This window comes from Mirounga angustirostris, unplaced genomic scaffold (genome assembly GCF_029215605.1).
Source record: "Mirounga angustirostris isolate CCGP_5_RB_7025 unplaced genomic scaffold, mMirAng1.0.hap1 SCAF_1, whole genome shotgun sequence".
Classification (NCBI taxonomy): domain Eukaryota; kingdom Metazoa; phylum Chordata; class Mammalia; order Carnivora; family Phocidae; genus Mirounga; species Mirounga angustirostris.
The window spans coordinates 169,426,657-169,440,656 of NW_026991709.1; the positions used below are offsets into that span (position 1 = coordinate 169,426,657).

A 14,000-nucleotide genomic window follows, 5' to 3' on the forward strand; every position below is an offset into this window, starting at 1 on the left:
TTGAAAAGGAAGAAGAGACAGGCTTTTCAACCACCACTCTATCTTTTCTCAGATAATATCGTTCTTTCTGCCTTAGAGAAAGCAAAGAATATGAGTACATATAACAAAATTTGAGAATATCCATACTCTCAGTGTTCTCTAAGAACATGTAATCTTTGACCCATCTCAACAAAGTACACGCCATGTCTACCTTGCCATACCTATTTTCTTTCACTTAATACACCCCCACCCCCACCCTACTCCATACACTTTGACCACTTATACTCATAGGACCTAGATTCTTACTTTGCACAAAGGACAAAGAGACAAGGACAGAGGCACAGAAGAGTCAGGGACACCGAGAGCTCATAGGACAATGTTAAACCAAAGCCTATCTCCCGTTCCCCAACTTTCACCCCTCTCCATATTCTTATTTAAGTCATACTAGGTTCCGAAGCTGGACCTGCCTGATTTTCTAAAAATAATATCATGGCCATTTGTGATCAGCTGTCAGTTTGGGGGTTGCCTGGCATTTTAGTCCTCTTACTACATTTAAGAACTCTCCTCCTACCTTATGAACCTGCCTCCCAATAAGCTACTTGCTTCTATGGATAATTTTTTCCCCAGCCTTCCTTTCTGCTAGAGCATGGACACTTAATCTAGGATGAACCAAACCTTTCAATGCAGAGGCAATGATGCAAGAAAGCGGGAGAGAGAACCCATTCTGACAGGGAAAGGGAATCAGCTAGATGACTTTCCAATCAGAACAATTGTGTCTAGTGTTCAGAAACTGCATGTGGTCACCAGACTTACTCTGTGGTGTGAGTCTGGATGTGATCCTGGCAGCTGCTTAGCTTCCTTGTTCCAGCCTATTTCCTGAGCCTACTTATGTGCAGCCTTCTTCGGAGACTCTGTGAGCTACCCAATATCCTTTCATTGAATTCCTTTCTACTTATGTCAGCTTTCTATTGCTTGCAACTAAGAAGACTTATGGTGACCTTAAGGTAAGACTGATTTTTACCTATGGCAGGTATACACAACTAAGTTTTAACACAGGAGACAAAGAATAGGCTTTGAAGACATGGATTCGAAACCTGGTTGCACAACAGGTAATGTTACCATGTAACCCTGAAGAACAACTGTTATATAACGGAGGGATAACCACAAACCTCATTATGTTGTAAGGATTACCTGAGATAATATACCTCAAGTATGACATTCATGAACTTGTGACGAGGCTAAAGCATGGTCCTTTTCCAACATTTGTCAGCTCAAGAAATGGTACCCCTTCCACCTAACTTCATGAACCAGGAACTAGGAATTATATTCTTTACATCTCCTCTTCCAACCCATTACCAAGTCTGGTTGACAGCATTCCTAAATATCACTAAAATCGGTTTCCTTCTCACCATCTTGTCTACTACCACCCTAATCCAAGGTACTGTAATTTGTCAAGACAATTTCAAGAGCTTCCTAAAACTGCCCTCCTTATTTAAGGATTAAATTTAATCTTGCCAATTTAATCCATTGTCAAATTGAAATCAGAATAACTTAAATAATAAATCTGACACTTAAAACACTACAACAGTCAGTGCGTGGGTGGCTCAGTCAATTGAGCATCTGATTCTTGATTTTTGGCTCAGGTCATGGGGTCGTGCCCCACCCCCCCCACCCAGCGTGGATCTCTGCACTCAGGGCAGTCTGCTTCTGCCCCCTCTCCCCCCACCCCCACATACTCGCTCTAATAAATTAAATCTTTAAAAAAAAAAAAAAAAAGGAAAGGAAAGAAAAAAGAAACACTTCAGAAATAAAGTTTTAAAACACTAGCAACAGCTTCCCACACAGTCCAGCCCAGCCTCCTCTAGTATCCTAGCCGCCGCATGGCTCACCACTCTCCCCACCTTCTCACTTCGCTTTTGCTCTAGGGAGACTGGCCTCCTCTTAGTGCCTTGCTTCCTCCTACCAAAAGGCCTTTGTCTACAACTCTCTTTTCCTCCAATCATCCCATCCCTCACATGTCTACATGTCCCTCATAATTCAGCTCAAGCATCACTTCCTCAGGGAATCCTCCTTTCTTCCCTCAAACTAGATCAAATCTCCCCTCTAATTTATAACTCTCATGGCCCCTGGTACCTCTCCTTCATAGCACTTATCGGAGCTGTATTATTCCAGTGATTTCATGGCATCTACCTTTCCTACTAAACCTAAGCTCCATGATGGCAGCATACTTCTATTCACTTTGTATCCCTAGGACTGAGCACTGCCCCTATTGTATATAGCTTAATAAATAGCTGGTTAAGAAATGAATAAATAGCACAGTGCCCAGTATATGGCTAGTATTCAGTAAAGATAAGCCTTTGAGGATTTTAAGACATTTAACTGATTTCAAACATAATAAATCATATAATTATAATTTTAATAATATAATTATAAATCTTATAATCATATAATATAAAATAACAAGAACTCCATACTTACCGGAATTCCTTGTAACTGTGGTTTATCTAGAAGATTATGTAGTTCATTTCGAGAGGCTTCTATCTTTTCACGATCGGCAGCATCTATCATGTAACTTTAAAAAAAAGCGATTTCAATATCTCGTCTCCGAATTCTCTGATAGTCACAATTAGGGATAAAGATTTTTAATTTTCAGATTTACACTACTAAGGGGCACCTGGTTGGCTCAGTAGGAAGAGCATGCGACTCGTGATGTTGGGGTCGTGAGTTTGGGCCCCACACTGGGTGTAGAGATTACTTAAATAAATAAATAAGCAAATAAATAAACTAAAAAAAGATTCACATCACTGAAATTGTTAATCAAAATAAAGACCTAAAGAAAAGCTCAGTACCCAAAAATACTTTTAAGTAGACTATTTAGATGCTAACACATGATAGTAAAACATTTATATCCCTTAGCTCTTAGCTGCTTAATAAAAATAAATAAATAACTAATCTCTCATTTATGATTAAATTTGTTAAAGTTTCATATTAATGGGATTACACTAATAAAGACCGTTACTGGCGAAATAAAAATTGAGCCTTTGGAAGTATTAAAAACAACTTTTTTCCTGGAAACCTAAACTGACTTTTTTTAAGCAGCGCTTACACAATGGCATTGACTCCTCTGCAGTACCGCTCCCACATGCTCCGGAACCGGGGTTGTCCTCCTATGTCCCAAATCTTTAAATCAAGACAGACAATTCTTAATGAAGGTACTTTAAGTAATATATTGAAAGAAAAAGTAGAAAAAGGAGAGAAAGATCAGGCAGATATGCCTATTTCCACAATGTTAGAGCCAAACTACTTCTGAAAAACTTGAGCTGAAACAAGTTCTTAATCTAGAAGCTCTTGGGTCCACTTCTAAACTTGAAATTCATATTTAATATGTTTACACTGTATCTAGTCAGTTCTACTAAAGAAAATTTTGTGCAATACTTTCTTTGCTTGTTAACCAATAAACTTCCGTACTGAAAATGTATCTTTAAGAGAAGTTTCAGCATGTACTGAATCACGCATCATCCAGATCTGAATGCCAAAAGAGAAAGAAACAGAAAAATTTGTATCTGTATATGCTAACAATTTAAATCAAGTATGGTAAAAAGATCACGTAAAAGATCACGTACCTTTATTGTGACGTTACCTTTAGTTACTTTCCTCATGTTGAAGCCCACCGTGGGTATCATATCTTCACTGAATTGACCTGACTGAACAAAAGAAAACATCTGAAGTTAGAATAATCAATATTTATTAAGACATATAACACGGCATAAACTTCAGGCATCAACAATGCTTTTATAACCATTTTAGTGTATTATATAACTAATTTTTTAGTGGCGGTAACAACCTGTCTTAAGAAAACATTCTTTATAGGTGCGCCTGGGTGGCTCAGTCAGTTAAGAGTCCACTCTTGATTTTGGCTCAGGTCATGATCTCAGGGTTGTGAGATCAAGCCCCTCTGCACTGGGCGTGGAGCCTGCTTAAGATTCTCTCTCTCCCTCTCCCCTTGCTCCTACCCACCCTCCTTTAAATAAAAAAAAAAAGAAAACATTCCTTTTAGCCACAGTTCTTGAAGAGATACATTATTTCCTTCATCCAAACACATTCCGTTTTTTAAAAAAAGGATACTTTTAATAAGATTATAACTTTTTACATATTTCCTCCCTCTCCCTTTGCTGATCCCCCTGCTTGTGCTCTCTCACTCTGTCAAACACATAGTCTTAAAAATAGATTAAAAAGAAATATTATATATTACAACTATAAATGAAAATTTATTAATTTCCCCACCTATACATAAATGTTCACACAAAGTAGGAAATCAGAAGTAAAACTTCAAAGTTTTCCCATTTTAGCAAATTATTTTGACAATTTCAACTCATGCTAAACAGCTTTTCCAAGTTTGTCTTTTAACAAGACTTATATTTTGTCATTGTACAGGTTTTCCTTTTATGTAATCAATTCTGTTCTTTTTTAGCTTATGACCTTCTCATAAGACTAAAATATTTTCTAATAATATTTGAATGCCCTTTAAAATTTAAAATGTTCATCCATCTGGAATTTGATTTTACAGTGCAAGAAAGTTCCTTTTCTCAATCATCTCACTCCTCATTTAAAAATCTACACATTCCTAACTAATTTGAAGTGATATGCCAAATGCCATAAGAGACACTTCTATATCTGAGTCAATACTTTTCCATTAGTCTGTTTATTCCTAAATTAGGATTAAATGAATTACTGCAGCTTGTACAATTTCTTATTCTATAAAGAAGATCAAGAATTTGGAATGTTTTCAAAACTGTCTTAGTTCATCACTCACATTCCAAGTAAACTTTAGAAATTCATATTTCAGTTAAAAATTGACTGGAATTATATTAACTGTATTAATTTGAGAAGGATTGTCCTATATCAATTCTTTATATTTAACCACGATCAAGTTTCTCCATCCAGGCACATGGTTTGTTCATTTAAACATTCAAATCTTTTATATCCTTCACTAAAGTATCATAATTCTCAGAAGCCTGGGTGGCTCAGTCATTAAGCGTCTGCCTTCGGCTCAGGTCATGATCCCAGAATCCTGGGATTGAGCCCCGCATCAGTCTCCCTGCTCAGCGGGAAGCCTGCTTCTCCCTCCCCCACTCCCCCTGCTTGTGTTCCTCCTCTCACTGTCGTCATCTCTCTCTCTCTCTGTCAAATAAATAAATCTTAAAAAAAACAAAGTATCATAATTCTCATAATAGCTCTCACATTTCTTATCATGTTCTTTTTTTTTTTTTAAGATTTTATTTATTTGAGAGAGAGAGAGCACAAGCAGGGGGCGTGGGAGAGGGGTGTGGGGGGTAGAGAGAGAACCTCAAGCAGACTCCACGCTGAGCACAGAATCTAGTGCAGAGCTCAATCACATGACCCTGAGATCATGATGTGAGCAGAAACCAAGAGTTGGACACCCAACCGACTGAGCCACCCAGGTGCCCCTCATATTCTTAATTCTGACTACAATTACAAAGTACATCTAATGAGTCACAGCTAATACTGACTTTATATATTTACATATTTATAAATTTTATTTACCAAATATTAATTTCTCAGTTGACCTGACTCTTATTTTTAGGTAAACATCCCAGGATTATGAAATCTCTCAACAAAGGAATGGTTAAACAAATAGGACTATGTTCAAGGCCCTAAGACTGGCTGATTGTTTGCTGTGACCTTAGGCTAGCCACACATGATTCTAAAACTGTCTACAAGTCCTGAGCACAATGAATTCCAATTTTACAAATTAATTTCCTCTACGCAACTCCAAAGTTCTCTGTTCCCCCCCACCCTGCCCCACATTCAGTGGTGTTCAGGCTGATTTCAGAAAAAAGATGCTAACCACAATCACTACTTTCATTTATATTAAACATTATAATTCTCAGAACTTTCACATATGATTTATATGTGGAAATCTAGTCATGACATCAAAACTATATGTATCAAAACTAGTAATGATACAACAACAAAAATATAACCTAATTAGAAGGGGAGAAAAGGCAACAACAAAGGCAATATCCATAAAGCAACAATAAGGTGGGCTTCATTAAAATTAAAAACTGCCATGTGAACAAGATTTAGAAGAGTTACAGAGTTAGAAAAGAGGCACAGAGTAAGAGAAAATATTTGTAAAAAGATACATCTAATAAAGGACTATTAGACAAAATATACAAAAAACTCTTAAAACATCAATATGAAAAAAAAAAACCAATTAAAAAATGAGCCACAGACCTCAACCAATACTTCACCAAAGAAGATACACAGATGGCAAATAGGCATATGAAAAGATACTGCACATCATATGTCATCAGGAAAACGCAAATTAAAATGAGATACCACTGGGATGCCTGGGTGGCTCAGTCGTTAAGTGTCTGCCTTCGGCTCAGGTCATGATCCCAGGGTCCTGGGATCGAGTCCCACATCGGGCTCCCTGCTCTGAGGGAAGCCTGCTTCTCCCTCTCCCACTCCCCCGCTTGTGTTCCTGCTCTCGCTATGTCACTCTCTGTCAAATAAATAAATAAAATCTTAAAAAAAAAAAATGAGATACCACTGGTACACTTATTAGAGTGGCCAAAATCTGGTACACCGATAATACCAAATGCTGATAAGGAGGTGGGACAACAGCAATTCTCACTCATTACTGGTGGGAATGCAAAATGGTACAGCCACTTTCGAAGACAGTGGCGAGGTTTCTTACAAAACCAAATACACTCTTACCATTCGTTCAATCCAGCAATCATGCTCCTTCATATTTATCCAAAGATGTTGAACTTAAGTCCACACAAAAACCTGCACATTAATGCTTACAGCATCTTTATGCATAACTGGTAAAACTTGGAAGCAACCAAAGTGTCCTTCAGTAAGTAAATGTATAAAAAGACTGTGTCGTATCCAGGAAATGGATTATTATTCAATATTAAAAAGAAATGAGCTACCAAGCCACAAAAAGACATGAAGGAATCTTAAAAACATATCTAAATGAAAGACTCAATCTGGGGGCGCCTGGGTGGCTCAGATGGTTAGGCGTCTGCCTTCGGCTCAGGTCATGATCCCAGGGTCCTGGGATCGAGCCCCACATCGGGCTCCCTGCTCCTTGGGAGCCTACTTCTCCCTCTGCCTCTCTCTCTCTCTCTCATGAATAAATAAATTTAAAAAAAATTTAAAAAAAAAAAAAGAAAGACTCAATCTGAAAGAATTACTTAACTCTGATTCCAACAAAATGAAAACATGACTCTAGCAATATTCTGAAAAAGGCAAAACTATGGAAACAGTAAGAAGATCAGTGGTTGATAGGAATTGAAGGGGTGGGGGAGGAAATGAATAGGCAGAGCAGAGGATTTTTAGGTAATAAAAAACTGTATGATACTATAATGATGGATATATGTCATTATACATTTGTCCAAACTTATAGAATGTACAACACATAGAGTGAAAAAATAATGTAAACTATGGACTTTGGGTGATTATTATGTGTCAGTGTAAGTGCATCAATTGTAACAAATGTACCACTCTTCTGTGGGATGTTGATAATGGGGGAAGCTGTGAGTGTAGGGGCAGGAGGTATATGGATAACTCTACCTTCCCCTCCTCGATTATGCTGTGAACCTAAAACTGCTCTTAAAAAAAAATTTTCTTTTTTTTTTTTTTTTTTTTTTAAAGAGAGAGAAGCAGGCTCCCCGATGAGAGGGAGCCCGATGCAGGGCTCGATCCCAGGACCCTGGGATCATGACCTGAGTTGAAGGCAGATGCTTAACGACTGAGCCACCCAGGCATCCCAACAATAACTTTTTTTTAAATGGGCAAAGGACTTGAAGAGACATTTCTCCAAAGGAAATATACAAATAGCTAATAAGAACATTAAAAGATGCTCAACATCACTAATCATTAGGGAAATGCAAATCAAAACCACAAAAGATACCACCTTCATACCCATTAAGATGGCTATTATCAAAAAAAAAAACCACCAACAACAACAAAAAACAAAATAACAAGTTACAGCAAGGATATGGAGAAATTGCAACCCTGGTGCACTGCAGCAGGAATGTAAAGTGGTACAGCTGCTAAGAAAAACAGTATAGAAGTTCCTGAAAAGGTTAAAAATAGAATTACCACATGATCCAGCAATTCTACTTCCAATTATAAACCCAAAAGCATTGAAAGCAGGGACTCAGAGATTTATCTGTATACCCATGTTCACAGCAGCATTATCCATAACAGCCAAAAGGTGGAAGAAACCCAAAGACAACTGACAGATGAATGGGTAAACAAAATGTGGTTTATTCCTACAATGTAATATGATCCAGCCTTAAAAAAAACTTACTCATGTTAAAACACAAATGAACCTTTTGAAGACATTATTACTATAATAATATAAATAAGCCAGATACAAAAAGACAATACTATATAATTCTACTCACATGAGAAACCTAAAATGGTTAAATTCATAAAGACAGAAAGTAGAATGGTGTTTGCCAAAGGCAAGGGAGAAGGGGGAAATAGGCAGTAACTGCTTAGTGGGTATGGAATTTGTTTGAAATGATTAAAAAGTTCTAGGGGTGCCTGGGTGGCTGGCAGTTAAGCCTTCAACTCTTGGTTTCGGCTCAGGTCATGATCTCAGGGTCGTGGGATGTAGCTCTGTGTCGGGCTCTGGGCTCTGCTTGGCGTGGAGTCTGCTTGAGATTCTCTCCCTCTCCCTCTGTCCATCCTCCTGCTCTCTCGTGCTCTCTCTCTCTAAATGAATGAATAAAATCCTAAAAAAAAAAAAAGTTCTACAGATGTATGGTGGTGATGAACTAATTGTACACTTAAGAATAGTTAATATGGGGGCACCTGAGTGGCTCAGTTGTTAAGTGTCTGCCTTCGGCTCAGGTCACGATCCCGGAGTTCTGGGATCGAGCCCCACATCGGGCTCCCTGCTCAGCCGGAAGCCTGCTTCTCCCCCCTGCTTGTGTTCCCTCTCTCGCTACGTCTCTCTCTGTCAAATAAATAAATAAAATCTTAAAAAAAAAAAAAAGAATAGTTAATATGTGGAATACTACTCAGCCATCAAAAAAAAAACCCAAAATCTTGCCATCTGCAATGAAGTGGATGGAACTAGAAGTTGCTATGCTAAGCAAAGTAAGTCCATCAGAGAAAGACAATTATCATATGATCTCGCTGTGGAATTTAAGAAACAAGAGAGGATCATGGGGGAAGAGAGGAAAAAATAAAACAAGACAAAATCAGAGAGGGGACAAACCATCAGAGACTCTTAAGCATAGGAAACCAACTGAGGGTTGCTGGAGGGGAGGGGGATAGGGAGATGGGGTAACTGGGTGATGGCCATTAAAGAGGGCACGTGATATACTGAGCACTGGGTATTATATAAGACTGATAAATCACTGACCTCTACCTCTGAAACCAATATTATATATGTTATTATTTAAATTAAATTAAAATTTAAAAAATAAGAATAGTTAAGATGGTGGGGTACCTGGGTGGTGCAATCAATTAAGTGAACAACTCTTGATTTCAGCTGGGGTCATGATCTCAGTGTTGTGAGACTGAGCTCTGCACTGTGCTCCACACTCAGCGGAATCTGCTTAAGACTCAGCTTCAGTAGTGGCTGATTCTGTTTTTCTTAAAGATCTCCACTGTAATTATATGTATTACAGTAAGTTTTAATTGATGTCTGAGGTGAGGTCCATGTAAGATAATGCTTCATTTGTTTGTTTTCATTAGGAAATAGGTGTTTTACATAAGGAAGCAGCCAGAAATGGTAGCTAAACTGTTTAAAGGCCAAAACTTTTAAACTAGCTTGCACAGGAAGCTTTCTAAAATAAAATGCATTCCATATTTAGGGCGCCTGGGGGGCTCGCTCTCTCTCAAATAAATAAAATCATTAAAAAAATTAAAAAATAATAAAATGCAATAACATACTTAGCTAACTTCTCACACATAATTTATGGAACATGATTCAATGTGTTCTTGGCATTTCAAGGTTACTTTATCAATTGTAAAATAAGAAAACGAAGATAACCCTTAAAGGCCCTTCTGGCAATAAAACTTAATGATTGTGAACATCAATTATAGTGCCATTCCATGACAAAATGATGTAGGGGTCTGCAGTATACTGGGGTACTGACCCTAAACTTTTAGATGTTCCTTTATCTCCTTTATCAATACTTCTTACTGGTGGCAGAAACTATAATTTTCTCTAATTTCAGTTGCTAGTGCTAATCTGCAATGGCTTAAAATTAGGTAATGAAGTCCTTGGGTTTTTATTTTTTATTTTTTATTTTTTTAAAGATTTTTTATTTATTTATTTGACAGAGAGAGACACAGCGAGAGAGGGAACACAAGCAGGGGGAGTGGGAGAAGGAGAAGCAGGCTTCCTGCCAAGCAAGGAGCCCGATGTGGGGCTCGATCCCAGGACCCTGGGATCATGACCTGAGCCGAAGGCAGACGCTTAACGACTGAGCCACCCAGGCGCCCTGTCCTTGGGTTTTTAATCCAAAAACTTCTTGAGTACAGAAATATGTTTAATAAATATTTAACTGTGCTGCATGGATTTTGTGGTATAACTACTTTATAGACTTGGGAAGCATTTCCACTTCTTTCCTAGTGTCAAATCTTAATCCTCATTTTCAAAGCTTGTGCTGAATGACTAAACCACTGAGTTGGCAGCTGTTCTCTAGGTAACTGAGAATTTATTTCTATGCTGTCAAAATGCCATTAAACTGAGACAAACAATTTAGGAAGCAAATAGATGCTTGAAAAAATACTACTTGTGTATCATCTTATTTACTTAAACAAATTTAACATTTAAATAATACCAAACATCGTTCTTAGCACTTAATAAATACTCTACAAACAGCACTCACTGATTTTGTGACGATGGATAGAACTGTAGTCATCTACACACACCCTGTAAGCCGAAGTCTCAAAGCAATATTCCTGCAATTTGTTTAGCTGGGTAAAATAAATCTGAAGCAAAATAGGTGGTAAAAAGAAGACTAATCCTCCAAGTCTGAGAATCTTATTACCAGTTTTGCTACTTACTAACCACATGCAAATCATTTTACCTTTGGAATGAAGCTACCTTATCTAGAAGAGGGAATTGGAAGAGTATGTCCAAAGTCACTTCCAGCTCTAACATTTATTACGTTTTATTCATATGCCTCTCATTTAAAATATAGTTGAGCAAGAGATAAATGCCTACAACAGAAAAATGTGGCTCTCTTCCCAAAATTCTTTGGTATATGAAAGGCTAAAAGCAAACCTTGTCCCAGAAAGTTTTCCTTTAGTGCTAACTCACATGTACAGCTGGGGAGAACACAGTGAAATACTCCTACAGTTCAGTGGTTTAAAGTAGGAATTCTATTATTATTACTTTTTTTTAAGATTTTATTCATTTATTAGAGAGAAAGAGAGAGCACGAGGAGAGGCAGCAGAGGAAGAGGGAGAAGCAGACTCCCCATTGAGCAGGGAGCCCAACATGGGGTTCAATCCCAGGACCCTGAGATCATTACCTAAGCCGAAGGCAGACGCCTAATAACTGAGCCACCCAGGTGCCCCTAAAGTAGGGATTCTAAATGAATTAGGTTAGATTTTACAGTTGCTCCTTTATTTATTTATTTGACAGAGACAGACACAGAGACAGAGGGAACACAAGTAGGGGGAGTGGGAGAGGGCGAAGCAGGCTTCCTGCTGCGCAGGGAGCCTGATGTGGGGCTTGTTCCCAGGACCCAGGGATCATGACCTGAGCCAAAGGCAGACGCTTAAGGACTGCACCACCCAGGTGCCCCTACAGTTGCTCTTTTAAATGCATAAATATGCAGAGAGCAAGCTATTACCCACATGAGGAAGTAAACTTCTCTTTGCTTGATCTGTCCATCTACAGTAGCAATCCAATCCAGTCCTTAATAAACTTGAAAAGACAAATGGAAAAATACCAGCTTTGACAAACATCTCCAAGTATTCTCTAACAAAACCTTTTTTCCAAAAAAAGGACCTGGTTATCAAGCTACTTTGGAAAAACAGAATGCAGTAAGGAGCATGACAAATACCTCATATAAAATTTCTTCTCTTGGCCAGAAGAGACTACTTTTACATGCTAAACAGAGGAGTCTTTTGTTTTTTTAAAAAAAACACACACTATGGGGCTCCTGAGTGGCGTCTGCTTTCTGCTCAGGACATGATTCCAGGGTCCTGGGTTCAAGTCCCGCATCCAGTTCCCTGCTCCACAGGAAGTCTGCTTCTCCCTCTCCCACTCCCCCTGCGTCTCTGTCAAATAAATAAATAAAATCTTAAAATAAAAATTAAAAAAATATTAAAAAAACACATTTTAAACACACACTATGACTCAATTGTTTAATTGCCAAAATTCACACATTTGCTACGTGAGAATATATGGCCAATAAATATACATGTTAGTCATTTTTCTTTCCAAGAACCTTTAACATAAAATTATTACCAGTACTAATTTTTCTACTTAATAACATCATTACGTCCCTTGTATTTCACTACTAAGTGGAACAGAATACCATGAGAAGGAAACAATATTCCCCATATAGTACTATTTCAGCTGAGAATGCGTAAACTAAATCTAACGTTGAAACATCAGACAAACCCAAAATGAGAAACATTCTATTAAATGGGAGAAGGAATATTTCTGACAAATGTCAATGCTCTAAAAGGCAAAGGAAGGCTGTGAAAATGTTTCAGACTAGAGAGGGCTAAAGAGACATGACAACTAAAGGCAGTACCTGACCCTAGACTGGATCTTGCACTGGTGGATAAATATGCTATAAACAACATTATTGGGTCAACTGACAAGATAGCAGTGGATAAAATCTGTGAGGTATCATTTTTTAATGTCATAAAGTCAAGAGAATATCCCCAATCTTGGAAAATACACTTAGGTACTTGGAAATAACGGGCCATGCTACAAAAAACTTACCTATGTAAAGTGACACTATAAAGCAAATGAAGTAAAATGTTAATAGTCCGATCTCGGTAAAGGGTATATGTATGTTCTTTGCAATGCTTTTTATTCCTACAACTTTTCTGTAAATTTGGAAATTATTTCCAAACAATACATTTTTAATATGACAAAACTCACGAATACACTCAATCATAAGGAATTCCAACAAGTTCAGGAACAAGTCATTGCTAACCCTGTTCTATTCTTTAATATTCTAAAAAGACACTCATTTACAGATGTCTTTTAACAGAAAAATCTATGTTTCATATCTCATAGTTTTGGTATAATGTAAATTCCTCTGGGCCTTAAAACTGGTATTTTAAAATTGACTCCAATGTTTCAATATTTATTTACAACCTGGGAAATGAATTAAGATAGTGTGTTCTACTTCTAGGCTTCTGCTTTCTCTTAGTTTTTGGAACTAAACATATTTTCCTTTTCTTTTCTTTCTAACCACTTAATAGTTACCACTGTAAACACAGAAATCATGTCTGAGGCAATCTCCCTTACAACACTTTTTTTTTTTTTTTAAAGATTTTATTTATTTATTTGACAGAGAGAGAGATAGTGAGAGCAGGAACACAAGCAGGGGGAGTGGGAGAGGGAGAAGCAGGCTTCCTGCCGAGCAAGGAGCCCGATGTGGGACTCGATCCCAGGACCCTGGATCATGACCTGAGCCGAAGGCAGATGCTTAACAACTGAGCCAGCCAGGCGCCCTCCCTTACAACACTCTTTTTAAGGGGCTAGAAAAGATAATCATTCACTTTGGTAGCACTTCAATAATCATTAATATGATGTTCAATTTTCTCCCAATTTTAGAACACTATGGACAATCTCTTTTTTAATAATTTCCCAAAAGACAATAACTTGTTCTCAGTTTTATGTGCAAATCTGGACTTACTTCCAACTACAGACATAATTCATTCCCAAAGAACGTCAGTTTGAAAGCACACATTAAAAAATCTGTTTGCGGGGGCCCCTGGGTGGCTCAGTCAGTTGAGCAACTGCCTTCGGCTCAGGTCATGTCATG

The 14,000-nt window shown here is 37.8% G+C and overlaps 1 protein-coding gene across 1 annotated transcript in view; it reads right to left on the reverse strand.

Moving 5' to 3' along the window:
* ARL8B (ADP ribosylation factor like GTPase 8B) overlaps window positions 1–14,000 on the reverse strand; it is a 58,076-nt gene that overhangs the window by 8,558 nt on the left and 35,518 nt on the right. Inside the window, exons 2-4 of the mRNA XM_045861932.3 lie at window positions 3,603–3,683; window positions 3,086–3,159; window positions 2,458–2,551 (exon numbers count right to left, since the gene is read on the reverse strand). Of these exons, the coding sequence (XP_045717888.1) occupies window positions 2,458–2,551; window positions 3,086–3,159; window positions 3,603–3,683 (249 nt within the window). The remainder of the gene's footprint in view (window positions 1–2,457; window positions 2,552–3,085; window positions 3,160–3,602; window positions 3,684–14,000) is intronic.